This window comes from Camelina sativa, chromosome 20 (assembly GCF_030686135.1).
Source record: "Camelina sativa cultivar CO46 ecotype springtype chromosome 20, ASM3068613v1".
NCBI lineage: Eukaryota > Viridiplantae > Streptophyta > Magnoliopsida > Brassicales > Brassicaceae > Camelina > Camelina sativa.
Genome location: NC_141899.1, coordinates 7,532,753 through 7,558,345, shown reverse-complemented (window position 1 = coordinate 7,558,345; position 25,593 = coordinate 7,532,753). Strand labels below are relative to the sequence as shown.

Genomic DNA, 25,593 nt, shown 5'->3' with positions numbered 1-25,593 from the left:
AATTTCCAAAAGTTATCTCTTGATGTTATTTTGATAAGTTTTTAACCATTAAAATCTATTTTTCTTTTGTATAAATTTAGTGTTACTAAATTTTTAAATATCTAAAAAATTAGAGTTCGCGCCAAATGTCTATTCGCGCTAAATCTAGAAAATTGTCATGATAAGTTTTTAAATATTGAGACACCGTAGATTAATTATTTTTAATTTTTGTTATAGATTCAAGGTTTTTTTTTTAACACTTAAGATTCAAGGTTATTAAAATTTCAATTTCGTGCCAAATTCATTATTGAGATTGTATAAGAAATAGTCGAAATTGGTCTCTCAATACCATGATAAGTTTTTAACAATTAAAACTCTACAAATTAGTTATGATTTTTCATTTTTATATAGATTTAGACATTTAGTATGTACACATAATAAATTCGGGCCAAATGTCCATGTCGCACCAAAAATCATATACAATTGCATCAAAATCTGGTCTCACAATAACATAATTAGCTTTAATCATTAAAACACAATAAAATTATTTTTGTTATTTACTTTGTAAATGATATTTTGATCATATCTTTTATGTAAAGGTCTAACCTATGATTTTTTTTTTTCTGAATTCAAAACGTTGTTATTAGGTATGATTTTGATGCATATATCAACTATTTTTACAAATATACTATCAATGTTTGGAAAAAAAAACATATTTAATATTCAAATTGAAGAAACAATGGGTACAAAACAATTTTGATATGCGGTAGATATTTTTGATTTTTCCCCCGTATGAGATGTTTTTAGCTCATAATATTATGAAATTTATTGTTAAAAAGTCGAGAGTGGTAAAATGATTATTTACATGAAAATGTGCAAACTTCAAAGGCTCGTGAAAAAAACTTGTTTGGAAGACGTTTCAAACAAACTTTGGGTATTGAATGTGTCAATTTGATGAAAATCAAAACATTTTCAAAATGTTGGATAATATTTGTCAATCAATATAAAATATTTTAGTAGTCGGATCTAATCTAACGGTTGACCATTGCAAATTCTAAGGACCGTCATCGTCACCAACCTCTCCACGTAGTGTCGTTGAGTCGAGTGGTAGTAAGTTAATCTTCAGAAACCCCCCGGAGAATTATAAATAGTACTACCTACTACTCTATATGGGTTTCGGTTGAACAAACCTAATCTCACAACCCGAATCAAATCCCCCCAATTCCTTTTTCGATCGCTCGAGCTCGAAACACACAGCTATGGCGATTGATCCTGAGCAGCAACCAATCTCCTCTGTTTCCAGAGAGGTACATGATCCTTTTTTTTTTGTTCTTAATTCCTGTTCGATTATATTATCCAAGGCCTAATTCTCAAGTGATTTCGTAACCTGTTCCTTTTGAGATCGATTTTGACAAAGTTCTGAAAACTTGCTATATTGGAATCTTGAGAGTTTGTATTTTAGACTCTCATTTTTGGGGCTCTACTTCAATTCTGAGAAGTGATTGAGAGATTTGTAGATGGGTTTTTAGCCATCAGCGTCGTAATTATCTTTTGACAATTAGATTACTAGACTCTAGATGCTGTGTAGTTTGGTTTGTTTGTTTCAATCAAAGTGTGTTCTTTAGTGTTATTTTTTTTTTTTCTCTTGCCAAGTTTCTGAAAGCTGTGTATGCGCGCTTTTTAGGTTGGTAAGTCATCTGGTGAGATCAGCTCAGAAAGGGAGCCTCTTATTAAAGAGAATCATGTCCCAGAAAACTACTCTGTTGTTGCAGCCATTCTCCCGTTAGTGCCTCTCTCATCTCTTCTTCAAGATTTAGTACTTCTCAAAATCTATATAATAACAAATGAAAATTTGTAGACTTCTGCAACACACTTGGTGAACACTTCCGATGTGTTCTTTGTTTGGTTATATTGTGTATCATTTAGCGTAAAATATACCTTTACTAGGAAACTAGAAAGCTGTATGGCTGTTTTGCTGTGGTCCTTTGCATACCTTTAAAGTAAAATATTTCCATATAGAAACACGAATCATCTTCAGGAGCTTGGACCTAACTCTTTGCCCATGGTGATTTTCGTTTTGTAGCTAGTCCATTGATGATTGATCTATGCATGTTAAGAAGTTTTTGTTTCATTATTAGGTTTTTCTTTCCAGCTCTCGGAGGACTGCTTTATGGTTATGAAATTGGTGCAACTTCTTGTGCAACCATTTCACTTCAGGTTAAGTTAAAAGTTGTCTGAACTATCTTGTCCTACAATGTTGTTATCATTCAACTATTCTAGATTTTTAAAGCCCTTAGTCACTGTTTTCAAAACCTAAATATCATTGGCTCTGCACATTGGACTGAGATATCACTACTAACCATGATCTTTCACACTTGTCAGACCATGTTTTCCCTTTGATTTCTCCTGTATATTGTTGTCACACGCATGTGCGTTCTTTCTAATTGTCTACATTGTTTTAGAAACCTATGACTTTGCTATCTTACTAAGCTTTCTCCTTTCCTGCAGTCGCCTTCATTAAGTGGAATTTCATGGTACAACTTGTCCTCAGTGGATGTTGGTCTAGTTGTAAGTTTCCAAGTTATATTTATTTCCTACTTCTTCATGCTGTCATGCTGGTCATTGCTTATCTTTTATTCTCCTCCCGCTCTGGATCTGTGGTCTTCACTTCAAGTAAAGACAAATTTTGCTTACAAAATAGTGTTAATTTTCTGCAGACCAGTGGCTCACTTTACGGTGCATTATTTGGCTCAATTGTGGCTTTTACTATTGCTGACGTTATAGGTTGGTTTTATTTCTCACTTTCTTCCTTTGGTAGGCATGAATATTTAGCACTGTTTTCTTGTGAAAATAAATAATGTCTTAAATTTATTGAATTCTGGAAGGAAGAAGAAAGGAGCTGATTTTGTCTGCATTATTGTATCTCATTGGAGCCCTTGTGACTGCACTAGCACCAATCTATTCCGTTCTGATAATTGGACGGGTTACTTATGGGGTCTCAGTTGGACTGGTAAGACTCATCATGCTTCTTTAATGCTTATGCAGGCCAACTGCTCTAACGTTTTATATTATGCATTTGACGGTATAGTAAGAATCACACATCTGTTAGGAGGGGAGCAAATTATGCCTTGTACTTATAGGACGTTAGGGCACCCACACTCGTAATCAACCTAACTTAACCTTCCCAAACTACAGATCGTAACAGTTGATGCAACATCTATTGCTGAGCATGGGTTGTTATCCAATGCATCCTCATACAAATATAAATGATCTGGAGACATATGTTGTGACAGCTTCATCTGGTCCTCCGTATTATTTATGTTTCTCCAGGTTGAAAGCCAGTGATTAGGAATCTTGTTTACCTTTCAACAAGATATATATATATATATATATATATATATATATATATTTTTGGTATGAAACCATGTGTTTCAGCCTTGAGCTATGGATTACATACAACATTACTCTTGATACAAGAATTGAATTAAATATAGGCAATGCATGCGGCTCCGATGTACATTGCAGAGACTGCTCCAAGTGAGATTCGTGGACAACTGGTATCACTAAAGGAATTCTTCATAGTCCTTGGGATGGTTGTAAGTTCTTGAAGCTCTGAGGTCTTGGACATTAATTTCTTTATGTGAAGCAGTTGAGTTGCTCCTCTTGTTTTTAAAATGTTAGCAAGTTAATTTCACATATCCTACACAAAATTTAATGCAGGGAGGTTATGGAATCGGTAGTCTTACAGTCAACATTCTCTCTGGTTGGCGTTACATGTATGCAACAAGTGTCCCTTTGGCTATTATTATGGGAATTGGGATGTGGTGGCTCCCAGCATCCCCTAGGTGGCTTTTGTTGCGCGTCATACAGGGGAAAGGGAATGTAGAGAACCAAAGAGAGGCTGCAATCAAATCTCTTTGCCGCCTTAGAGGTCCTGCTTTTGTTGATTCAGCTGCTGAACAAGTGAGCGAGATTTTAGCTGAACTTTCTGTTGTGGGCGAGGATAAAGAAGTCACATTTGGTGAACTATTTCAAGGGAAGTGCTTGAAAGCTCTCATCATAGGAGGAGGTCTAGTCTTGTTTCAACAGGTCGGTATAGTCAAATTTAATTGTCGGGCTCTTTTAGAAGAGTAATTACTAACGAACTTTGTCAAATGACAGATAACTGGGCAACCAAGTGTGCTTTATTATGCACCTTCTATACTGCAGGTTTTCTTTCTCTAGATAAAATTTCTGTAGAGTATAATATTGGCTTTGTTGCACTTGGAAACTCACAAGAGAATATTTAACTTCTCCCCTCCCCCGCATTTCCTGTTAGACCGCTGGATTTTCTGCCGCAGGTGACGCAACAAGGGTCTCAATTCTGCTTGGTCTATTGAAGGTATTCATTTTTTCTACCAGGCTAAATTTTTGAAGATACTAATTTTCACCTGATAGACTTTTAAACTACTTTTACAATATGATATATAGATGCACTTCATTCTACAATCTCTGTTATCAGTGCTAGTGAATACTTTAGATCGACACTAAAGAACAATGTTTTGATGGAATATATTTCCTTGGAGACCTGCCTCTGCTACAAAATTATCTTGCTTTCTATGAAATAACGGCCACCTATGTTGTTGCAGTTGATTATGACAGGAGTAGCTGTTGTAGTTATTGACAGACTTGGAAGGAGACCATTACTTCTTGGTGGTGTTGGCGGCATGGTATGTCCTCTGTGTTTTATTCTGTCTTTTCTCACCCATGTTCTATTTATCCACCGCAAAAAAGGAAATGTAGATTTAGGTCAAGCTCACTAAATATCATAGAGCTGAGTATCTTCACTTGTTATAATGTCAAACAGGTTGTCTCATTATTCCTGCTGGGGTCATACTACCTCTTTTTCAGCGCCTCGCCAGTTGTTGCTGTTGTTGCACTGTTGCTTTATGTGGGCTGTTACCAGGTAAACGAATAAGTAGTTAGACTTTTGCTGATCAAACTTCTGTACCAAAATGCTAATGCTAGTCCTGAAAGTATGAAAGACTTTCTGATCTAAAGATGGAGTTATAACAAGTAGTTCCTTTCGAGGTTATATACAAATATGGTTCATAGTTTCGTTATTTTCGCCTTCAAACTTTGATATGCTTCTAGTTGTTCATTTTTGTACATGTAGGTTATTGGTAATATGTTTGGTTTTTTACTTTTCAATAAGAGCTATAAAGTATTGACATCAATCTTGCAGCTATCCTTTGGTCCAATTGGTTGGCTGATGATCTCGGAGATATTTCCCCTTAAGTTAAGAGGTCGAGGTCTTAGTCTAGCAGTGCTTGTGAATTTCGGTGCAAACGCACTTGTGACATTTGCTTTTTCACCCCTAAAGGTAATCTACATTCCCTTCAGGACAAAAATCCTCGTTTTGCAGTTTTGCTTAAGCTTGGTATGGCTAATGCTGTAAAAGTGGTAGTACAAATAATATGGTAATCTAGTCGAACGATATCGACACCCACAGTTACAGTAGTTTTTTTGTTCTGGTTTCTAACTGGAACTTTTGTTTGGCTCTGTTATGCAGGAACTGTTGGGAGCTGGGATACTGTTCTGTGCGTTTGGTGTGATATGTGTGTTGTCTCTATTCTTCATATTCTTCATTGTGCCAGAGACAAAAGGTCTCAGTCTTGAGGAAATTGAAGCCAAATGTCTCTAAAAAGTAGGTTAGTTATTTTGGATGAGATCACAAAGTCGTCGATTGCTTCTTCACATGATTTTGATTTGTAACTCTTAAATATCTCAGGAATCATCAGTGCATGCAGGTTTCAGAGATAAAAACATACGTCTCCAAGTGTAGTGAATCACAAATCTGCCGCACAAGATACACAGCATTAGGTTTTTGAAGCAGTGGTTACTTCAGACTTCAGAGGCTCTATCTAGTGCTCGAGCAAAATTCACATGTACGAAAAGGAAAAGTTAATATATTCAAATATATTTGTAGTAATTGTAAAAGATAAAAAAGGAAAAACATCATAACAGATAAATAAAATTTGTAAAATGATTCCCAGAGGAGCGTCTTGTATGTTCGACCTGCATGTCCCACTCAGTTATGCTCCTAAGGTTCTCTTAATCAATTGAGTAAAATAACTAGTTCTCTGATTGCTACTACAATGGCAAAAACAAAATTTCTATGAATGCTTGCTTTGTATTGCCAGCTCCCAAGTCCCAACTGAGAATGCCAAACAAAATTTAGACAAAATTAATAGATGACCGACCAATAAACGAGGATAGTGACTGTGTTTGACCACAAACGTTACATATTTTTGGCCTTTTCGGTTGGTTTGGTCCACTCAAGTTTTACAAAACCAGAAAAAAAAAAAAATCTTTGCATGTAAAATCCTTTTTCTTCCTTTTCAAATTTAATGGCTCCTATTGGCAACATTATAAAGAATCCTAGAAAATAAAAATACAAAAATACAAAATTATGGAATAAAATTAAATTCTCATATTGAAAGGAACAAACAAAAAAAAAAAGACAAATGTGAAAAGAACGAAAAATGTGAACATATTGACTGAGCCATATATATAAGCAGTGACGTCATAGTTGAAAAACATGGTTTATGGGGGAGTAAACAACAACAGCTACGAGACGAGCGACAGAGAGGCCTACACTATAAAAAGTAGGCAGGCTCGTAAAGAAGAAGTTAGCCAAGTATTATTGTAATCGGAAGTCAATCGGAGAAATTAATAAATCATATCGGAGAGATGTCGACAGCGGCGAACAAGCAAGTTGTATTGAAAGAATACGTGAGTGGTTTTCCTAAGGAATCCGATTTCGATCTCAATACCTCCACCGTCGAATTTAAGATTCCGGGAGGTTCTAACTCGGTTCTGGTCAAGAACCTCTACTTGTCATGTGATCCTTACATGCGTGTTCGTATGAGCAAACCTGATCCCTCCACTGCTGCTCTTGCTCAAGCTTACGCTCCCGGTCAGGTATCCATCGACCAGACTCTTACTTTTAGTTCTCCCTCCGATTATATATGTTAATCTCCGGTGAAATTAGTAGTATCCGATGATAATGTTTTGCATGATTTGATTCGAGGTCGGTGAGATTATTATTATTATATGATTTGTTTCCTCTTCTTTTGGATATATAATGAATACTAATATTTTATTTGTTATAATATAAATTGACCAACCGACGGTTCTGTTTTTTTGTGTGTGTTGGATCGTTTCTGTAACTTATTTGTTAATAATATAGTTAGTTAATAAATTAGATAACTGTATGTAATATATAAACGGTCTTATTTTTTAGATTGGTGTTCTTGAAGACTCTGAAGATTTATTTGTGTCTCTCTTGTGTTGACTGTTGTTAAGTTGTGCTTTTTTTATCTTGTTTGGTCCCAGGTGAAATTTACCAAGCAAATCAGTGTTCTTAGTGATTTTGAATGATGTTTAGTAATTAGTAATGGTGTTTGGGATTACTTTTGTTTGTTGATGATCAACATTGTGTCTCTTTTGCTCTCTCTCTCTCTCTCTCTCTCGTGTTGATTTTTGTTTTTGTGTGTGTGCAGCCAATATTTGGGTATGGAGTGTCTAGAGTGATAGAATCTGGGCATCCAGATTACAAGAAAGGTGATTTACTTTGGGGTATTGTTGGATGGGAAGAGCACAGTGTTATCACTCCAATGACTCACATGCATTTCAAGATTCAACATACTGATGTTCCATTGTCCTACTATACTGGACTTCTCGGTATGTTAACTTGCTCCTGGTTTTGTGAGTAATCACTTTGTACAATGTAGAAAACAGTTCTTCTTGATACAGGGATTATAAAATTGAATGTCATATAATTAACCATGTATATTAGTTTGTGGATGTCTGATAAACCTCAAAAACGTTGTTTTGAAACATAGGAATGGAATTAGTTATGTCAAGTTTTTAACATCAATCTAGAAGATTAGAGTTTCAACAGTTTGCTTTGTTGATGATCTGTTTAATATGTTCACTCCTGATGGATTTTGTCTGGTCTTGACAGGTATGCCTGGTATGACTGCTTATGCTGGGTTTTATGAAGTCTGTTCACCAAAGAAAGGAGAGACAGTTTATGTCTCAGCTGCGTCGGGTGCAGTTGGTCAGCTTGTGGGGCAATTTGCTAAGATGATGGGTTGTTATGTTGTTGGAAGCGCCGGTACTACAGAAAAGGTCAGAAACTGATAATCTTTTCCATATTTTGTTTCTTTATGTTCCTTGGTTATATCCTTCAAGAGAATGATTAGCCCTTTTACTTATTTTTGGGGATTTGTTAGGTTGATCTGCTCAAAACCAAGTTTGGGTTTGATGATGCATTTAACTACAAGGAAGAAGAAGACCTTAGTGCTGCCCTGAAAAGGTTCAGTAACTACTTAAATCTAAGCCTTTGTGTGTCTATAATTGTTAGGATTGGTTTTGCATGATAAAACGTAATTAACAACTAAAGTAGAAACAAGAGAAATGGATAATAGCTTTAACACCATGATTCTACGTGTAAACCCACTTAATTGGGAATAAACCGGAGGAAACACCGAAACTATCGAGCAAAAAAACCAGAAAACAATTTATCTTTGTTGATTGAGATCTTATCAATTGCTTTTTTACTAAGCTAAGAGAGATTCTCTTCTTTTCTTTTCCCAGGTGTTTTCCCACAGGCATCGACATATATTTTGAGAACGTAGGAGGCAAAATGCTAGATGCGGTGCTCTTAAACATGAACCCACTTGGGCGTATCGCTGTCTGTGGAATGATCTCACAATACAATCTTGAAAACCAAGAAGGTGTGCACAACCTATCTAACATAATCTACAAACGAATCCGCATTCAAGGCTTTGTAGTTCTTGATTTCTACGACAAATACTCAAAGTTCTTGGAGTTTGTGCTTCCGTGCATTAAAGAAGGGAAGATAACGTACGTGGAAGATGTAGTTGATGGTCTCGAGAAAGCTCCTGAAGCTCTTGTGGGACTTTTCCATGGTAAAAACGTTGGGAAACAAGTTGTTGTTATTGCCCATGACTGATTTACTTGTATATTTATCCAACAAGAATTTGTATGGGTACGTTCGAACCCAAGTGTGAGTTTTTGGTTTATGGATATTAGTAATTGAAGTAAATCTTATCAATTTTTTTTTGTTTGGAATCATATTCTATTGACTTGTTCATCAAATGTATCAAAATAATCTCCAACGCCTCCCACAAATCCAAAAAATGCCTGATACAAAGTTACAAACCCATGTTTTGCAGCTCTTGCACAAGGTTATGCTACCACGTATGCGTGTTAAAACATCAACGAATACTATTTGTGAAACTTCTTTTCCTTTTTATTAGAGAACATCGTACTCACAAATCACAATCACATGGGAGCTGGGATACTGCTTTGTGGGTTTGGGGTGATACGTGTTTTGTCTCTGATCTTCACATTCTCCATTGTGCCAAAGATGCAAAGACAAAGGGACTCACTCTTGAGGAAATTGATAAAAGTCAAATCTCTTTAAAAATAAGTTTGTTTATTGCTTAAAATCACAAAGTCGTTTACATCTTTACATATGCCTTTGATATTGGTAATGTAAATTTGTGAGGAATATAAATAATGCAGGTTGAGAGATAAGCATTAAAGTCGTTTTTGGAAGATTAGTGTTCAATAGTGCAGGTTTATCTCTCTACCTGCACTATTTATCTCTCGGCATATAAGATAAACGACTTTCTCTACATGCCGCACAAGATGGAATTCTCACACACTATTAGGTTTTTGAAGCAATGCTACTTGAGAGGCTCTCTAACGCTCGAGCAAAACACATGTACGAAAGTTCATGTGTTTCAAAAATCTTATGAACGAACACTATTATTAAAGTTAGAATATATTCATAAAAAAGAAAAATATAAATCCGAAGGTTCTCGTCTTTTCTAGTCGCATGTCCCAATCAGTGAGTGCCACTTTCTTTTGTTAAACCAATTAATTAATGATTTGGATTCTATTGTTTTTTTCCAAAATAATATGATTTTCTTATGAATGCTTTGTTTTGCTTTTAATTTTCATCCATAAAACTAAATTCAGTTTATAAAAAGAGATTTTTTTCTAAGTGATATGATAAAAAAAGTATACAACTACTAAAAGAATGCTAATTAAAATCACCCAAATTTTAACAAGCCGATTAAAAGTTACAAACGCGGATATTCACCGTGTTTGACCTCAGTGTCATGTTTCGAGGGTTCACACCAATATTAAACAAAACAGACCAAATTCTAAAGTTTAACATTAGTAATGCACAAACACGAACTCTTGTGAAATGGCTGCGAAGTGTGAACAAAAACAAAACAAAACAAAAAAACTCTTGTGAAATGTGAAAGGGACAAAAATAAACGCTCGAAAGAAAGAGAAAGTATCCAAATTGCGAACAATATGTGATGAATGAAAAAAAAAACATAAGCAGTGACGTCATACTTGATATGAGAGAACGAGAGAGAGACAGAGAGGCGCACTATTATAAAAAGCAGGCGCGTCCATGGACAGTCCAAAGGAAGAAGAAAGAAGACGTAACAAAATTATTCAACTCAAGAGAAAGAATTATTTTAACGAACGAAACGAAACGATGACGGCGACGAACAACAAGCAGGTGACATTGAGAGACTACGTGAGTGGTTTCCCAAAGGAATCCGATTTCGATTTCACTACCTCCACCGTCGAACTTAGGGTTCCAGAAGGTTCTAACTCGGTTCTGGTGAAGAATCTCTACTTGTCATGCGATCCTTACATGCGTACTCGCATGGGCAAACCTAAACCCTCCACTGCTCTTGCTCAAGCCTATACCCTCGGCAAGGTACTAATCCACGAGAATTTTCACTATTAGTTTCTCCGATTTATATACAAATCTACGGTGAAATTTCGAATCTGGCTGTTACTGTTTACAATAATTCGAATCCATATGATTAAGCTAGATAGACTCTGTGATTAGTGTTCTTGAAGGCTCTGTGAAGAAATTGTGTGTCTCTCTCTCGTGTTGATTTATGATTTTGTTTGTGTGCAGCCAATATATGGGTATGGAGTGTCGAGAGTGATAGAATCTGGACATCCAGATTACAAAAAAGGTGATTTGCTTTGGGGTATTGTTGGATGGGAGGAGTACAGTGTTATTACTCCAGCTCCTCACATGCATTTCAAGATTCAACATACTGATGTTCCATTATCTTACTACACTGGACTTCTCGGTATGTTTATCTCAAATTACTTGGCAACTCTTAAGATAAAGTGCTTCTTTATACAGAAATCATGAAGTTGGATATGTAGTTTTAAGACTGGAATTAGTTATGACAAGTTTTTAAACTTCAATGTGGAAGACTAGAATTTCAACTGTATGGTTAGTTTTATTATTCTCTCTTTGATGGTTTTTGTTTTCCTGGTCCTGACAGGTATGCCTGGTATGACTGCTTATGCTGGGTTTTATGAAATCTGTTCTCCAAAGGAAGGAGAGACAGTTTATGTCTCAGCTGCATCTGGTGCGGTTGGTCAACTTGTGGGACAATTTGCTAAGATGATGGGCTGTTATGTTGTTGGAAGCGCCGGTAGTAAAGAAAAGGTTTAGAGTTTAATCATTATTTCCATGTGTTTGTTTCCTTATGTTTCTTGGTTCTCCTTCAAGGGAATGATTTACCCTCTAACTTCTTCGTTGTTTCCGGATTTGTTAGGTCGATCTGCTCAAGACCAAGTTTGGTTTTGATGATGCATTTAACTACAAGGAAGAACCAGACCTTAGTGCTGCCCTGAAAAGGTTCAGTTACCACTTATTTCAATGCTTTTTCATGTTTATAACTGCCTGGTTAGGATCTGTTGCATAACTTGCAGTATAAAGCGGCAATTCGCAACTTTAAGTATAAACCTGAGAAATTATGAAAGCATGCCACCATTATTCTATATGGAAAACAACTTAAGTATTGGAGAAAACACCAATGAAACTCCAAATTACAATCAACTGCTTATTGACTAATCTAAGAGATATCCTCCTTATTCTTTTCTGCAGGTGTTTCCCTAAAGGCATTGACATATACTTTGAGAACGTAGGAGGCAAAATGCTAGACGCAGTGCTCTTAAACATGAACGTACACGGACGTATCGCTGTCTGCGGAATGATCTCACAGTACAATCTTGAGAACCAGGAAGGTGTACACAACCTATCCAACATAATCTACAAACGAATCCGCATTCAAGGCTTTGCAGTGTTTGATTTCTATGACAAATACTCAAAGTTCTTGGAGTTTGTGCTTCCTCACATAAAAGAAGGAAAGATCACGTACGTGGAAGATGTAGCTGATGGATTGGAGAAAGGTCCTGAAGCTCTTGTGGGACTCTTCCATGGTAAGAACGTTGGAAAACAAGTTGTGGTTGTTGCTCGTGAGTAAAATTATATATGGGAGTAATGTTTATATAATAAATCCGACAAGGGTGTGTAACTGTATGGGTTTTCAAACCCAAGCGTGAGAATTTGGTTTATGAATAATAGTAATTTAATTAAAAAGTACATTTTAATATTATATCAGTTAGTCTGTTATCGGTTTTAAATCATATTCTATGTTCATCAAATGTATCCAAAGTAGTGACTGACAAACGAGGGTGTTGACCGAGTTTGAACACAATAATGTGTTTAATTTTTAGTAAGCAAAAGAAGATTATGAGGACCAAAGCAAAGCAAGTCCCTTCTTAACAGCGAAGACCCCCTAGTATACAAGTAGAGCTATAAGCTATTGATAAAGCTGCATTAACGACCACGAGTCCACGACCAGTACAATGTTAGTATGTAACGTTTAGAGAAATTACTCAAAACTGGATTAGGACCGCATGGCAAAATTATTTATAACTAAAATATTTAAATTATAAGTTGTATTTGTTAGTTAAATATGTTATAATTATATAATAATTGTTAAATAAACCATATAATACCGAAATATAATTTATTTTTTACATAATATTTATTTAATCAATTTAATTAGATATATCTATTTTCTGATACCGGCATTGTTAACAAAATAATAAAATGATGTTTTACCTCTGTAACACCAAAATTAATGATATTTTTTTAATTTATATAAATATTGATAAAACCCATCCCGCTATATAATCTCGTCTCGAGATATTTTAACTCACATTATATCATCTTAATTTTTAATATATATTGTGTATATACGGTATAATATTTATCATATTTAACTTTTAAAAATAAAGAACCGGAATAAACCAAAGAAAGTTTTTAAATTTGAATACCTGATAAATCAAACTTTCTACTCATTTGTATTCGGAATTATTTTGGTCTATTTTATAGTATGACTCTGAACCATTGCCCAATTTTTTTAGACGATGTTGGATATTGTACCTGTATTTTTTTATTCATCTATTGAGTAATATATGTTCGTTTTTAAAATATTGTATTACATCATATACAGGAAAAATCATAATTTTTATTAACTAAATGTATTATATAATAATTCAAGATAATTTAAATATAAATTTAAATAAAAAATGAAAGGGAATCATATATTTATATTTAAATGAGGTAAAAAGATTTTCTTATTTTTTAAATCTTATCTATAATTAATTTTGAAGTTTTGGTAACTAATATTAAAGTCAATGTATTATGTGTAAAAACTTTCCAAAAATACTAGTATAAGATTTGTGATGATCAAATTAGGCAAAGAATAAATGTGAAAGCGATGAGATATACATCAAAGAGATTCAAAAATGGAAGGTGTCGGGTCTGTCGGCAAAATTACGCCTTAAAAATATCCAAATTATGAACAAATGTGACATAGGCAGTGACGTCATATTTTGATATCATGATCTTTTGTGGTCAGGTCAGTGGTCACTATAAAAAAACCAGCCGCGTCCTCGAGAGTCCAATGTAACAAATTTATCTTTTGTGGTCAGAAGTTCAAATCGAAGAAAGAATTAACGATGACGGCGACGAACAAGCAAGTGATATTCAAAGACTACGTGAGTGGTTTCCCTAAGGATTCCGATTTCGATTTCACTACCACCACCGTCGAAACTAGTGTTCCCGAAGGTTCTAACTCGGTTCTGGTGAAGAATCTCTACTTGTCATGCGATCCTTACATGCGTATTCGTATGGGCAAACCTGACCCCTCCTCTGCTGCTCTTGCTCAAGCTCTCACTCCCGGCCAGGTACCAGACTCTACTTTAGATTTATATGCAAATCTCCGGTGAAAATGCGAATCGGATGATTACGTTTACTTTGTTTGGTTTTGCATGTTTTCATTATTTATGTGAATACCAATGTTTTTAAAACCGGACCGGTAACTGAATCGGGAAAGCTTCTGGGTCATGAGTCAACATGGTTTGACCGGGGTCCACCGAGTTCAATTGATTTTGATGATACTTTTATAAATAATAGGTATGAATAGGTTTTCTATTTTTTTTCAATGATTATAACTATGATATAATTTGATATGCCAAATAAAATACTTCAATAATCATAATGTTTTTAAAAAAACTTAAAAAGTAATAAACTCAAAGTGAAACAAACTCAAAGTGTAACCAATACTAATAAAATATTTTAGAAATTCAAACAATAAGAGAAGAAGAGTGTAGAACATTTAATCTTCATTCTCTAAGAAACCCTACTATTGCTAATTTGCTAAGAAGAGGTAATTAGTTAAATTAATTGCACTCATTTTTTTTTTAAAAAGTAGAACCCGGTTTTATCCGGTTTAATGGTTCACCGGTTTTTGGTTTTTTGGCGGGTTGATATGGTTTTTTACCGGTTCAATTTCTTTTGGGTTTTGATATTAACCCAATCCGGACATGTTGCCGGTTAACGTGGTTCGACCGCCGGTCCGGTCCGGTTTTGAAAACATTGGTGAATACTCTAATTGGATATAGATATAAATATCTTATTAAGGACTATAATAATAATATACTTGACAATTTGGTGTTCTTGAAGATAGTGAAATGAAATTGTGTATGGTTTTTGCTTTTTTTGCTATCTCTTGACTTGTTGTTCCATTTGTGTTTTCTGGTGCAGCCAATCAATGGGTATGGAGTGTCTAGAGTGATCGAATCTGCGCATCCGGATTACAAAAAAGGCGACTTGCTTTGGGGATTTGTTGGATGGGAGGAGTACAGTGTTATCACTACAATGACTCACGTGCATTTCAAGATCGAACATACCGATGTTCCATTATCCTACTACACTGGACTTCTCGGTATGTTAAATCTCGGCTTTGCTCCTTGTTTTTGTTAGTGGGGAATGTGGAATCACTTGGTAACTTAGCTTAGACAGATCATGAAGTTGAATGTCATAGCCATGTAGGAGTATGCATATATTCTTTTGTCGATATTTAAACTTCAATCGAGAAGACTATAGACTTTCAACTGTTTGGTTTGTTGATATGTTTTGATATTATATATTTTCTTTGATGGGTTTTTACTTTTTTTTTGTCTGGTCCTGGCAGGTATGCCTGGTATGACCGCATATGTTGGTTTTTATGAGATCTGTTCTCCTAAGAAAGGAGAGACAGTTTATGTGTCAGCTGCATCTGGTGCTGTTGGTCAGCTTGTGGGACAATTTGCTAAGATGATGGGTTGTTATGTTGTTGGAAGCGCTGGAAGCAAAGAAAAGGTTAAAAACTGATCATCATTTCCATATTTTGTTTCCTTATGTTTCTTGGTTCACCTTCAAGAAAATGATTAGCTAGCCCTTTTAATTACTTACTTTTGGGGATTTGTTAGGTTGATCTCCTCAAGACCAAGTTTGGGTTTGATGATGCATTTAACTACAAGGAAGAACCAGACCTTAGTGCTGCCCTGAAAAGGTTGGAATTACCACTTATTTTGATATCTATAACTGTTATCAGTTGCTGAATAAAGCGGCAATTCGCAAAACGAGAGAAAGGGATAGAAGTAAGTATGATCATTCTACGTGGAAAAAATGACATAATCATCTTCATTGATTGATATATCTTAGGTGTTTTCCCAAAGGCATCGACATATACTTTGAGAACGTAGGAGGCAAAATGCTGGATGCAGTGCTCTTGAACATGAACGTGAAAGGGCGTATCGCTGTTTGCGGAATGATCTCACAGTACAATCTTGAGAACCAGGACGGTGTACACAACCTATCAAACATAATCTACAAACGAATCCGCATTCAAGGCTTTGTAGTGTCTGATTTCTACGACAAATACTCAAAGTTCTTGGAGTTTGTCCTTCCTCACATTAAAGAAGGGAAAATCACGTACGTGGAAGATGTAGCTGATGGGCTCGAGAAAGGTCCTGAAGCTCTTGTTGGACTCTTCCATGGCAAGAATGTCGGGAAACAAGTTGTGGTTGTTGCTCATGAGTGAAAGAAAATTTTAAACTTAATACTTAAATCCAACAAAGAGTTTGTGTGGGTGTTCAACCCAAGTGTGGGGGATATTGTTTTATGGATGATAAAATAATTTGTTGGTATGGTTTTGAATCGAAATTCATGTCATTTGTTCTTAGTTTAAAAATAAATACAAAATTCGGTTTTGGTACTTCTTTGCGTTTGGATTTGATTTTGGTTCTTTAAAGATATAGCAAGAGAGAGTTAATCCCCCACATTGTTTGCATCGCACATAATAGCGCAAGAAATCATGCCTATATATATGGCTAAGTTTGGCTCCATTAGTTTTGCATTGCCAGCTGATAGCAAAACACGTCTATACGTAAATGTTTAATCCTTATCAACTATCTCCTGACCTCAAATAAAAAGATTATCTCCACAACTTGTGGCTTTAATAACCGCACTAACTGTAGATCATTAGAGCTTATATATAAGTAGAGAGAAATAAAGACCTTTTGAGGAACCAAAAACAAACATATTTTCCAAAAAAAAAAAACAATGGCGACGGTGATGAACAAGCAAGTCTTATTACGTGATTACGTTACCGGTTTCGCAAACGAATCCGACCTTGTAATCACATCCACCAACGTCGATCTTAGGGTGCCGAAAGGATCTTTGACGGCTTTGGTGAAGAATCTCTACTTGTCTTGCGATCCTTACATGAGAAATCGTATGAGAAGGCCTGATCCTTTGAGCCCTGCTACAGCTCAGTCCTTCACTCCCGGCATGGTAAAAAGCACTTCTACTAGTTGGTTTAAACTACATACAGTTTAAGTGAACTTATGTTGTGTTGTGTTTGTGCAGCCTATCTCAGGGCTTGGAGTGTCTAAAGTGATAGATTCAGGGCACCCTGATTACAGAGAAGGTGACTTACTCTGGGGAGCTGTTGGATGGGAAGAGTACAGTGTTATTACCCCAATTCCTAATCTTCACTTCAAGATCCATCATACCAATTTTCCCTTATCTTACTACACCGGACTTCTTGGTATTAATGTTAATTCCACTTTCTCCATGTTTGCTAACAATATATATTTTGGAGTTTTGCACCTACTTGGGCGTTGGTTAAATAAATTGGAGCTCAAAAAAGTTGTGACTAGATAACAATATTGTATTTATTATTCACGTTCCTCTCTTCCTGACAGGTATGCCTGGTATGACCGCATATGTTGGCTTTTATGAGATCTGTTCTCCTAAGAAAGGAGAGGCAGTGTTTGTGTCAGCTGCATCTGGTGCGGTTGGTCAGCTTGTGGGACAATTTGCTAAGATGATGGGTTGTTATGTTGTTGGAAGTGCCGGTAGCAAAGAAAAGGTATATAAACTCTAGATGTAAATCCATTTCTTGATCAGATTAACAAATCCAGTCTTTTGATTTGTTGAGCTCCTTTAGGTTGATCTCCTCAAGAACAAGTTCGGATTCGATGATGCCTTCAACTACAAGGAAGTGCATAATCTAGTTGCTGCCTTAAAGAGGTAAGTAAAGATATATTACATCCACTAATCAAGATCAAACTAATCGCATTTAGTATTATCAATTAAACCTATTAAAAAATTCTCTCTTTTTTCTAGGTGTTTCCCACAAGGCATTGACATATACTTTGAGAACGTGGGAGGCAAAATGCTGGACGCAGTGATCCTAAACATGAGACCACACGGACGTATAGCTGCATGTGGGATGATCTCGCAGTACAATCTACAGAATCCGGAAGGCGTATACGGTCTCTCTCTCATTACCTACAAACGAATCCGTATTGAAGGGTTTAACTGTTTTGATTACTTCCACAAGTACTCAGAATTCTTGGAGTTTATGGTTCCGTATATAAGAGAAGGGAAGATAACGTATGTCGAAGATGTTGCTGATGGGTTAGAGAGTGCTCCTGCTGCTCTCGTTGGACTCTTTCACGGTAAGAACGTTGGGAAACAACTTGTCGTGGTTTCTCGTGATCTTGAATGAGAATATGAGATGAGAGTTTGTTCCGTAAGTTATGGTGTTAATTGTGTTGTGTCCAAAGCCTGGATTAGTCTTTTAAAGTATACGTATTAGTGAAGTATACACTTGTTTGTAATAATTTGGCCAAATTATGAAATAAAAACACTTGTGTTACATGGTTTTTGTTACAGAATGAACAACTAGTTCAGACGTGAAGTGATTAACGTGATGATATAAACCTAATTAATCGAATTGTAACCGGAAGCATTTCGTCGAACACCTTAAGTGCATTCCTTTTTTTCAATATAATTAAATTTACTCACCGATTGTATCAAAGTGTTACCGTTGAGTTGTTGTTGTTGTATAAACAGGCCAGACACGCTTGGTTGGCCAAACAATAATACAAAAGAAAACGCAGAGTTTCGTAACAACAACAAACCAAACGGCAAAATCAGAAACATTTTGTTCAATCCATTTCTGATTATATAGAGAGTGTAGCAAGTAAAACAAAAAACTCTCGCTGTTCCTTACATTCTTATTTAGTTTCATTTGTCGAATTCCCAAAGGACTCCTCCGTCTTCTTTGACTTTTTTGTTGATCCAAGCTTCAATAAGCATACCAGCACCGATCCCACCGAGGATGAAACTTCCGTAGTAGGCAAGAGCCCTCGGCCATGGCTTTCGCGGGAGGAAGTAAGCTTCGTATTTCTCTTCAAGTCCCCTCGGCATTTGTTTTCTCGCTCTCGTCACCGTTTTCACACCACCACCACCATTTGGCTTCTTCTTCTTATTCTCCTTCTCATTCTCAATCCCCCACTCTTCTCCTTTCCATGGATCCTTCGCTTCTTCACTTGCCATTTTGTTTTCGATCACCCAATTCAATTGTCCTGAGAAATCTCAATTTCAGCTTCAACAGATGTGATCTAGATAGTGTGAATTAGGTCGTAGTGTCACCACCGCCTCTTCAGAAAATTTTATTACAAAATAAAAAAAGTTAAGGCCTAATCAAACCTCCTCCAGGCCCACTAAAGCCTATTTTAGACCCAGTTAGTTTGTTCTTCTGCGCACATAGACTACTTGAAAAATGTCACTCGCATAGTCCGGCGCGTTAAAGCCACGTAGGATTAAGTGTGGCGTTTGTCTTCTGTTCTATCACTTTGGTAGACAGATTTTCATCGAACGAGTTGCAACTTGCAAGCGGTGTTTCACAACATCTGGTTATCGAATCAAATTTGGCAGATCGGGTTTTGGTTTTTACTCTCAGGTACTATCAATTTTATTTTCGCTTATGAGAATCTGATTTTAGATTCAGCAATAATTTAGGCATGGAATCAGAATTGACACTTCATGAAGGTGGGTGCCATTGTGGTAAAATCAAATGGAGAGTCAAAGCGTCGAGGAGTGTAGTGGCTTGGAGCTGCAACTGCACAGATTGTTCAATGAGAGGCAATGTTCATTTCATTGTTCCTTCAAGCAACTTTGAGCTTCTTGATGATTCCAGTGACTTCATTACTACTTACACTTTTGGGACTCACACGGCCAAGCATACTTTCTGCAAGGTCTGTGGGATCACTTCGTTTTACATCCCGAGGTCTAACCCCGACGGAGTCGCTGTCACGGTTAAGTGTGTCAAGTCGGGGACACTGGATCACGTTGAGATTAAAAGATATGATGGTCAGAACTGGGAAATGTCCCACAAAAAGACCGGTATTGCCTCGTTTTCCAAAGAGTGATATGACAAGAGATCAACTCAAGATTGTAATGGCCAAGAAGAAAAGAATCTAAAGCAGTCATCAAAATCTCACCCTTTAGAATCACAGGGGAGAAACAATTTGGAAAACTAGAAAAGCTTTTTTTGCCTAAACCCTTTTGAGAATAATGCTCAGGGTATTGAGTTTTGAGTTGTTCAAATCTACAGCTGTAGACACCTCTGTTCATGATAAGTTTAAATGATTTCATTTCTTGCTACCTGTATCGGTTCCAGCTAGTTTTTTTCTCTGTTGATGCTCCGCGACTTTGTAATCAATGACCTCTCTGAAACGCTCTGCGTCCAATAAGCAGTCTGCGCTTCCATAAACAGCAGCTTGAACGCTCGCCATCAATTTGGCGATTTCTCTACCCGAAAACCCTTTTGTCTTGGCGGCAGCTTCCTTCAGGAGATCCTCGGTAATGCCTTTTATCTCAATCTTCTGTTGCTCTTTTTTGAAAAGGCTTTGGAGCAAACCCGGTTTTTTTAGATTAACCTTAGATATGTACTTGTCTAGGTAGAGGTTTAGAAGCTTGTAGCGCTCTTCTTCCCCAGGCAAGGGAAACTCAAGAGTCTCATCGATACGGTCAGACACTGCAGAGTCTAGATCACCAGGTCTGTTTGTGGCAAGCGCTAGGACTATATCTTTGGACTGGTCACCCGTGCGGAAGAGAAGTGCATTTAGTGCACTCCTTTGGGCTTCGCTCATGTATGTTTTGTTCCGCCTGTCAAATTTGCAATCAAATAAACACATCAATAAATAGAACCCATGATTTAAGGATTTAATTATAATCAGCATCAGATTTGGGACTTACTCGCACAGAAATGCATCGGCTTCATCTATGAAGAGCAACAAGCCTCTCTTAGATTTTTTGGACCAGTCAAACAGTTGGTGTATCTTTGTAACAGCCTGAGCTCCAAGTGGAGCAACATCTCCACCCGTCATCAACGCATAATCTAGACCCTGAAAGATACCAAATCAAGGAAGAGTGATTACTTAAGTAACATGCCTGAGATTCTGCAATTCTATGCGTAACCTAAAACTAAGATCTCAATTTAAAGAAAGCATCTATTGTTCATGCCTGATAAAATAATTATAAGCATTAGTAACGGAGAGACCACATACAGATTTACGAGCCAGCTCTCGGGCAGCCATTGTCTTCCCTGTTCCTGGTGGACCGTAAAAAAGCATATTTCGGAAAGGTGCTTGGTGGGCTTTTGTGTTGGCAGTTGCATTAGCTAGCTGTTCGATTCTCTTCTGAAGAGATTGATGCAAGATAACATCACCAAACCCTTCTCCGCTTTTGGATGTAGACTCCTTAGCACCACCCCGCAACGTGGAAAAGGCACGAGAAACCGAACCAGACCAAGGGTACTTTCCTCTCGATGATTCTCTAATTAGAGAAGGTTGTCCTAATATTCTATCCACGTAGCTCCAGATAACCTTGGCACCTTCTCTGCAACAAGCAATCTATATGATGACTAAGTTCTCAACCATTAACAACAAGAAGTCATGGCTGACATTTTTTTTATCAACCATTCTTAGTCTTTACCTCGTTGTGTAGATCCCAGCTGCAAGAGCGGTGAGACCCCCAACAGCAACAACCAGCTTATTTTGATCCGTTAGAATGGTACGCAAGCCCCCTAGGAAAATGGACAAAGAGCCAATCATTTATTGAAAATGTGAGTTTAATGGATCAGTCAAAACACTAAGGTAAAACTGTCATAGAGAAGTTTCCACAAAAAATAATCAAAACGATAAAGAGATAATATTTGTCACTGATGTCAGACCTCCAATATGGTCGAATGTAGTATTTATGGCAGAAACCCATTTCTCTCTTTCAGCATTTGCACGATCAACAAGCATTCTCCTGTTTACATCTTCAGAAAGCTTCGATTCACGGGCTCTCCCTTCAGCTTCTGCCATTGCTTTGACCCTGATTGTCTCACGTTCAATCTCAGCTTTCTCCCTCTCTGTTTGTCGTCTCTGTGCTTGAATCTCCTCCTCAGTAGCTCGTCGAGCTACTTCCCGCCTAATTGCTGATTCTTTTTGCATTTTCACAAGTTCTTGATTTCTTGTTCTCTGGGCCTCATTCTCAGCCTGTACCAAGACACACATCATAAGTTGTTAGAAATACAGTAACAGGAGTTCTCAATGTTAAATAATAATAAAAGTATTTTGTAAAATCGCATGCCTGCATCCTTTTTCTTGCTAACTCATCTTCATAGCGGGCCATCTGTGATTTTGTTTGTGCTTGGTGCTGAGCAAGTTTCTTCTGCTCCTCGTATATCACCCTTTGCCTCTCCTGCAAAATGGAAAATGTCAGGAACATAACTTTGCAACCAAGAATCTTCAAAGTAAAATAATAAACGATGCAGCAAACTGTACTGCAAAGTCAATTCTGGTAGGTAACCAGAGATTTGTAAGAGCATATATACACTTTAATAGTAACTAAAACATATATTCGTCTAGAGAAAGCCAAAGTAGGTACAACCTAATCAAACCATGTAGTCAAAAGATACTGACGATGAACTCAAATAGTAAGCTGAACACTCACAGCTTCAGCTTGGGATTGCAAAGCTTTAAACTCTTGCGCCTTAGCAGTAAACTCAGCTTGCCTCGTCTCTTCTTGTGTCTTAATACTTTCAAATACCTACCAGAAACCAAAAATTCATCAAATGGTAAGGCCAAAGCATAACTGACAAACACAGAAACATAACACTTTTGAACATCCATCCCAGAATTCTAATACAGAAGACTCCTTAGCTCAAACCTATCTTCCATAAGCTTCATCATACAAATTACAAACTACCTCAGCCATAAACACAACTCTTATCTACTTGAGAATCTTTTTGTCAGATCTATGTACAGCATTGGGTTATATTCTTAAAGACCTTTTTAGCATGAGCTGAGTTGTTAATCCCTTTCAAGGCCTTAGCTCCACGCTCCAACGCTTCAGGATCAAACCCAGCCGAACTCGTTCTCGGATTATTGTTTCGAATCCGTGGAGGAGCATCAGATTCTTCGCCAGCAACAGCCGGTTCTTTCCCAGATTCCGAAGCCGCCGCCGGCGGAGTAGTAGAACCTTGCTGCTGAGGAATCGAAGGAGACGGAGAAGTTGATGAGAAGCCAGAGAAGGTGAAAGGTCCATCAGCAGCGGCGAATTTAGACGGAGCGAGAGAAGCGGAGGCAGCTAGGGCTGAGATCACACCCATCACACATTTCTGAGCCATTTTGTTTGTTCCCGAAAGCGAATCTACAAGGGGACTGAGATATAAAAGACTAGGGTTCTTTCTTCCCGGTGTAAAAGAGGATTTAAGAGGAAGAGATTGGCTTGATGAACAAGAAATTCGAAGCCATAGAAATGGAGGCAGAGAAATTTTTGCCCAGGGTTTTGGGTTTAGGGTTTTTTTACTCTGCCCAAAGGAAAAAACAAATTTCATAAGATTTTAGATCTCGGGTCGGTTTTACCCAATAATCTTGGATATTTGACCCGAAAACCCGACTCGTTTCTCGAAATATGTACGTTGTGAAAACTTTACAAAAATCATTTTATAAATTTGTTTTTTTAAATATATATTTAATGCTAAAAATTTCTATTTTTCCAATATATTTTAGACGATTTTTAGAAAAAATTTACTTCGAATTTCTATTCTTAATCAATAAAATTAATAGTTTTAAGTTAACTTAATAAAATTTATTTGTATATGTAAAACTTGTTAGCCTACCTTTAAATTGAAATTAAGAAAAAAACATCTGAATTAGTATACATGCAGTTGAATTTTTTTTTGAATAGATATTATAATGGAAAATGTTAAATTTAGTAACTCATACTTGAATTGATTGTTACAATATAAAGTTAGCCTTTTTTTTTTTTTTTTTTTTTACATGTATAGACTATAACAAGAGAATACTATTATTACAGAGGTGTTATCCGCGCAATGTGCATTGTTGAAGTTCACATGCCGATCAGACCTATTAATATCACGGGAATAAAAATAACGAGTAAAGTCAACATTGACCCCTCAGGAGTGCTAGGAGAATCTGATTTTGGTAGGGGGGTCGTACTGCTGCTGGCTGGAGGAGGAGCGGTAAGGGTATAAGCTGGAGGAGTACTATTTTGATCATTATTGTGGTCACTATTGTTGTGACTGTTGTGGTCACTATTGTTGTGACTGCTAGGACAAGAAATGAAGGGTGAAGTATGATTATTTTGTGGAGAATCATCGTAGATAGTACTTGAAGATTGTAGTATACCGTCGATTCCATGACATTTGATAGACCCTAAGCTACAAATGTTGCGGCTTATAATCTTGACATTGTTGAGGAAGTAGTTTGATCGTCCACCATTGGAGATCTTGAGGGCGTAATGTGGTAAAGAGGAAGGAACCATGGAGCCATTGGGGATGAGATTGAGGTGCTCGAAAAGAAGAGGAGAAGGGATCGAGTGGCGAAGCAAGAACTCGGAAACCGAATCTTGTTGAATAATGTTTGACTTGGAAAGGGTTTTATCCTTTGGCATCAAGAATGTGACATTGGCTAATAATCGAGGGTTTACGGATTGTAACATGTTAATGAGCATGACAAAAGAGAAGTAGTCTGCTTTCTCCATTTCTTCGATGGCGATAGAAAGCTCATGGTTGTCCCGCACATGAGGACTCTTTTGGGCTCTTGTTGATGATGTTACGAGTATGACTAACAACATGCAGAAGGTTATCACATGAGTTTGAATAGCTCTCATTTTTTTTTTCTGTAAAGAATCTTAATTTCTTGTTTTTCTGGGGGGTATTTTTGGAGATTAGATTGGTGGTCGGGACACTTAGATATAACCTCTCATAGTTATGTGAAGAATTTTGGTAGGTGATAGATAATGTTTAGCTTTGGACATGCGTGTGTTGTTTTCCACCAAATTGAATGGCCATCAGGTCATGGTATCCGCATGGTGAGCGAGTTTGTAGATTGTTTGTTCAGCTATTATAATATGTGATACATATACTGTGGATAATACTATAAATCACTAGAAGATAACTTTTTTAATCCAATTTCCTAATTGTAATCAATATATCACTAACAATTTTTTTGGTTAGTATTGGTGATGTTTTTTTCTTTTTGGTTAGTATTGGTGATGTTTTTTTCTTTCTGGTGAGATCTATCAAACGACATGCTTCCAATCTCAGATACATAGAAGATTCTTGTTCGAAAAGTATTCACGTTCACGTACGCTAAATATTGTAGATAAGGATTCACATTCCCACATGGTTGTCACGTGGAGTCATGGAGGTTGAAGACCACGTCTAAAAAGTTGATCTAATTATTAAATTGTCAATAATGTAATTCCCTTAATCCCTTATCATGTTTCATAGCTTGCGTCGCGTGTACGACTTTTTCGGTATGTGAATTATTTTCTTGTTCTTTCTGGATCCTAAAAAAATAGAAGATTGAGGTGAATCATAAATCCAAAGGAGGTATTCTTTTCATGTTTATCATGTACTTTGCATTTTTGGTTTTTGTAAAGTTTGGTTTCTTGTTTTACTATGATTTTGGCTTTAGTAGTAACAGATTGTTTAG

General features: G+C 36.7%; 9 protein-coding genes across 14 annotated transcripts; 6 read left to right on the top strand and 3 right to left on the bottom strand.

The window, feature by feature from the left end:
• Positions 1-820: 820 nt before the first annotated feature.
• Positions 821-6,013, top strand: LOC104772304 (D-xylose-proton symporter-like 2). 6 transcript variants are annotated; one of them, XM_087505906.1, is made up of 15 exons: positions 821-1,286; positions 1,664-1,761; positions 2,118-2,196; positions 2,488-2,547; positions 2,697-2,763; positions 2,865-2,989; positions 3,474-3,575; positions 3,700-4,068; positions 4,141-4,188; positions 4,298-4,360; positions 4,608-4,688; positions 4,826-4,924; positions 5,204-5,341; positions 5,531-5,669; positions 5,769-6,013. In XM_087505906.1, the coding sequence occupies exons 1-14, from the start codon at positions 1,239-1,241 to the stop codon at positions 5,660-5,662; spliced, it is 1,509 nt and encodes a 502-aa protein (XP_087362032.1). In that variant the 5' UTR covers positions 821-1,238; the 3' UTR covers positions 5,663-5,669; positions 5,769-6,013. The 6 variants fall into 6 exon arrangements, with proteins under 6 accessions (XP_087362032.1, XP_087362034.1, XP_087362033.1 ...); XM_087505908.1 differs by having other exon boundaries at positions 843-1,286; positions 5,531-5,665; XM_087505907.1 differs by having other exon boundaries at positions 843-1,286; positions 5,531-5,665; positions 5,760-6,013.
• A 443-nt stretch (positions 6,014-6,456) lies between these two features.
• LOC104769988 (NADPH-dependent oxidoreductase 2-alkenal reductase) lies at positions 6,457-9,120 on the top strand. Its single transcript, XM_010494331.2, has 5 exons — positions 6,457-6,942; positions 7,524-7,704; positions 7,988-8,154; positions 8,259-8,341; positions 8,623-9,120. The coding sequence occupies exons 1-5, from the start codon at positions 6,712-6,714 to the stop codon at positions 8,999-9,001; spliced, it is 1,041 nt and encodes a 346-aa protein (XP_010492633.1). The 5' UTR covers positions 6,457-6,711; the 3' UTR covers positions 9,002-9,120.
• A 1,194-nt stretch (positions 9,121-10,314) lies between these two features.
• LOC104769987 (NADP-dependent alkenal double bond reductase P2) lies at positions 10,315-12,506 on the top strand. The gene is made up of 5 exons (XM_010494329.3): positions 10,315-10,798; positions 11,006-11,186; positions 11,388-11,554; positions 11,664-11,746; positions 11,996-12,506. Exons 1-5 carry the CDS (start codon positions 10,484-10,486, stop codon positions 12,372-12,374), a joined length of 1,125 nt encoding a protein of 374 aa, XP_010492631.1. The 5' UTR covers positions 10,315-10,483; the 3' UTR covers positions 12,375-12,506.
• A 1,268-nt stretch (positions 12,507-13,774) lies between these two features.
• On the top strand, positions 13,775-16,502 carry LOC104769986 (NADPH-dependent oxidoreductase 2-alkenal reductase). The gene is made up of 5 exons (XM_010494328.3): positions 13,775-14,148; positions 15,008-15,188; positions 15,438-15,604; positions 15,715-15,797; positions 15,950-16,502. Exons 1-5 carry the CDS (start codon positions 13,921-13,923, stop codon positions 16,326-16,328), a joined length of 1,038 nt encoding a protein of 345 aa, XP_010492630.1. The 5' UTR covers positions 13,775-13,920; the 3' UTR covers positions 16,329-16,502.
• Positions 16,503-16,642: 140 nt separating this feature from the next.
• Positions 16,643-18,452, top strand: LOC104769985 (NADPH-dependent oxidoreductase 2-alkenal reductase). The gene is made up of 5 exons (XM_010494327.3): positions 16,643-17,080; positions 17,156-17,336; positions 17,494-17,660; positions 17,739-17,821; positions 17,918-18,452. The coding sequence occupies exons 1-5, from the start codon at positions 16,850-16,852 to the stop codon at positions 18,300-18,302; spliced, it is 1,047 nt and encodes a 348-aa protein (XP_010492629.2). The 5' UTR covers positions 16,643-16,849; the 3' UTR covers positions 18,303-18,452.
• A 212-nt stretch (positions 18,453-18,664) lies between these two features.
• LOC104769982 (uncharacterized) lies at positions 18,665-19,244 on the bottom strand. The gene has a single exon (XM_010494325.3). It carries the CDS (start codon positions 19,133-19,135, stop codon positions 18,824-18,826), a length of 312 nt encoding a protein of 103 aa, XP_010492627.1. The 5' UTR covers positions 19,136-19,244; the 3' UTR covers positions 18,665-18,823.
• Positions 19,245-19,469: 225 nt separating this feature from the next.
• On the top strand, positions 19,470-20,245 carry LOC104769983 (uncharacterized). The gene has a single exon (XM_087505902.1). It carries the CDS (start codon positions 19,603-19,605, stop codon positions 20,008-20,010), a length of 408 nt encoding a protein of 135 aa, XP_087362028.1. The 5' UTR covers positions 19,470-19,602; the 3' UTR covers positions 20,011-20,245.
• On the bottom strand, positions 19,967-23,515 carry LOC104769984 (uncharacterized). The gene is made up of 8 exons (XM_010494326.2): positions 22,920-23,515; positions 22,583-22,678; positions 22,220-22,330; positions 21,816-22,125; positions 21,578-21,668; positions 21,151-21,481; positions 20,840-20,988; positions 19,967-20,749 (listed from the first exon to the last, which is right to left on the bottom strand). Exons 1-8 carry the CDS (start codon positions 23,466-23,468, stop codon positions 20,233-20,235), a joined length of 2,154 nt encoding a protein of 717 aa, XP_010492628.2. The 5' UTR covers positions 23,469-23,515; the 3' UTR covers positions 19,967-20,232.
• Positions 23,516-23,824: 309 nt separating this feature from the next.
• Positions 23,825-25,493, bottom strand: LOC104769981 (uncharacterized). The gene has a single exon (XM_010494324.2). It carries the CDS (start codon positions 24,764-24,766, stop codon positions 23,984-23,986), a length of 783 nt encoding a protein of 260 aa, XP_010492626.1. The 5' UTR covers positions 24,767-25,493; the 3' UTR covers positions 23,825-23,983.
• Positions 25,494-25,593: the final 100 nt, after the last annotated feature.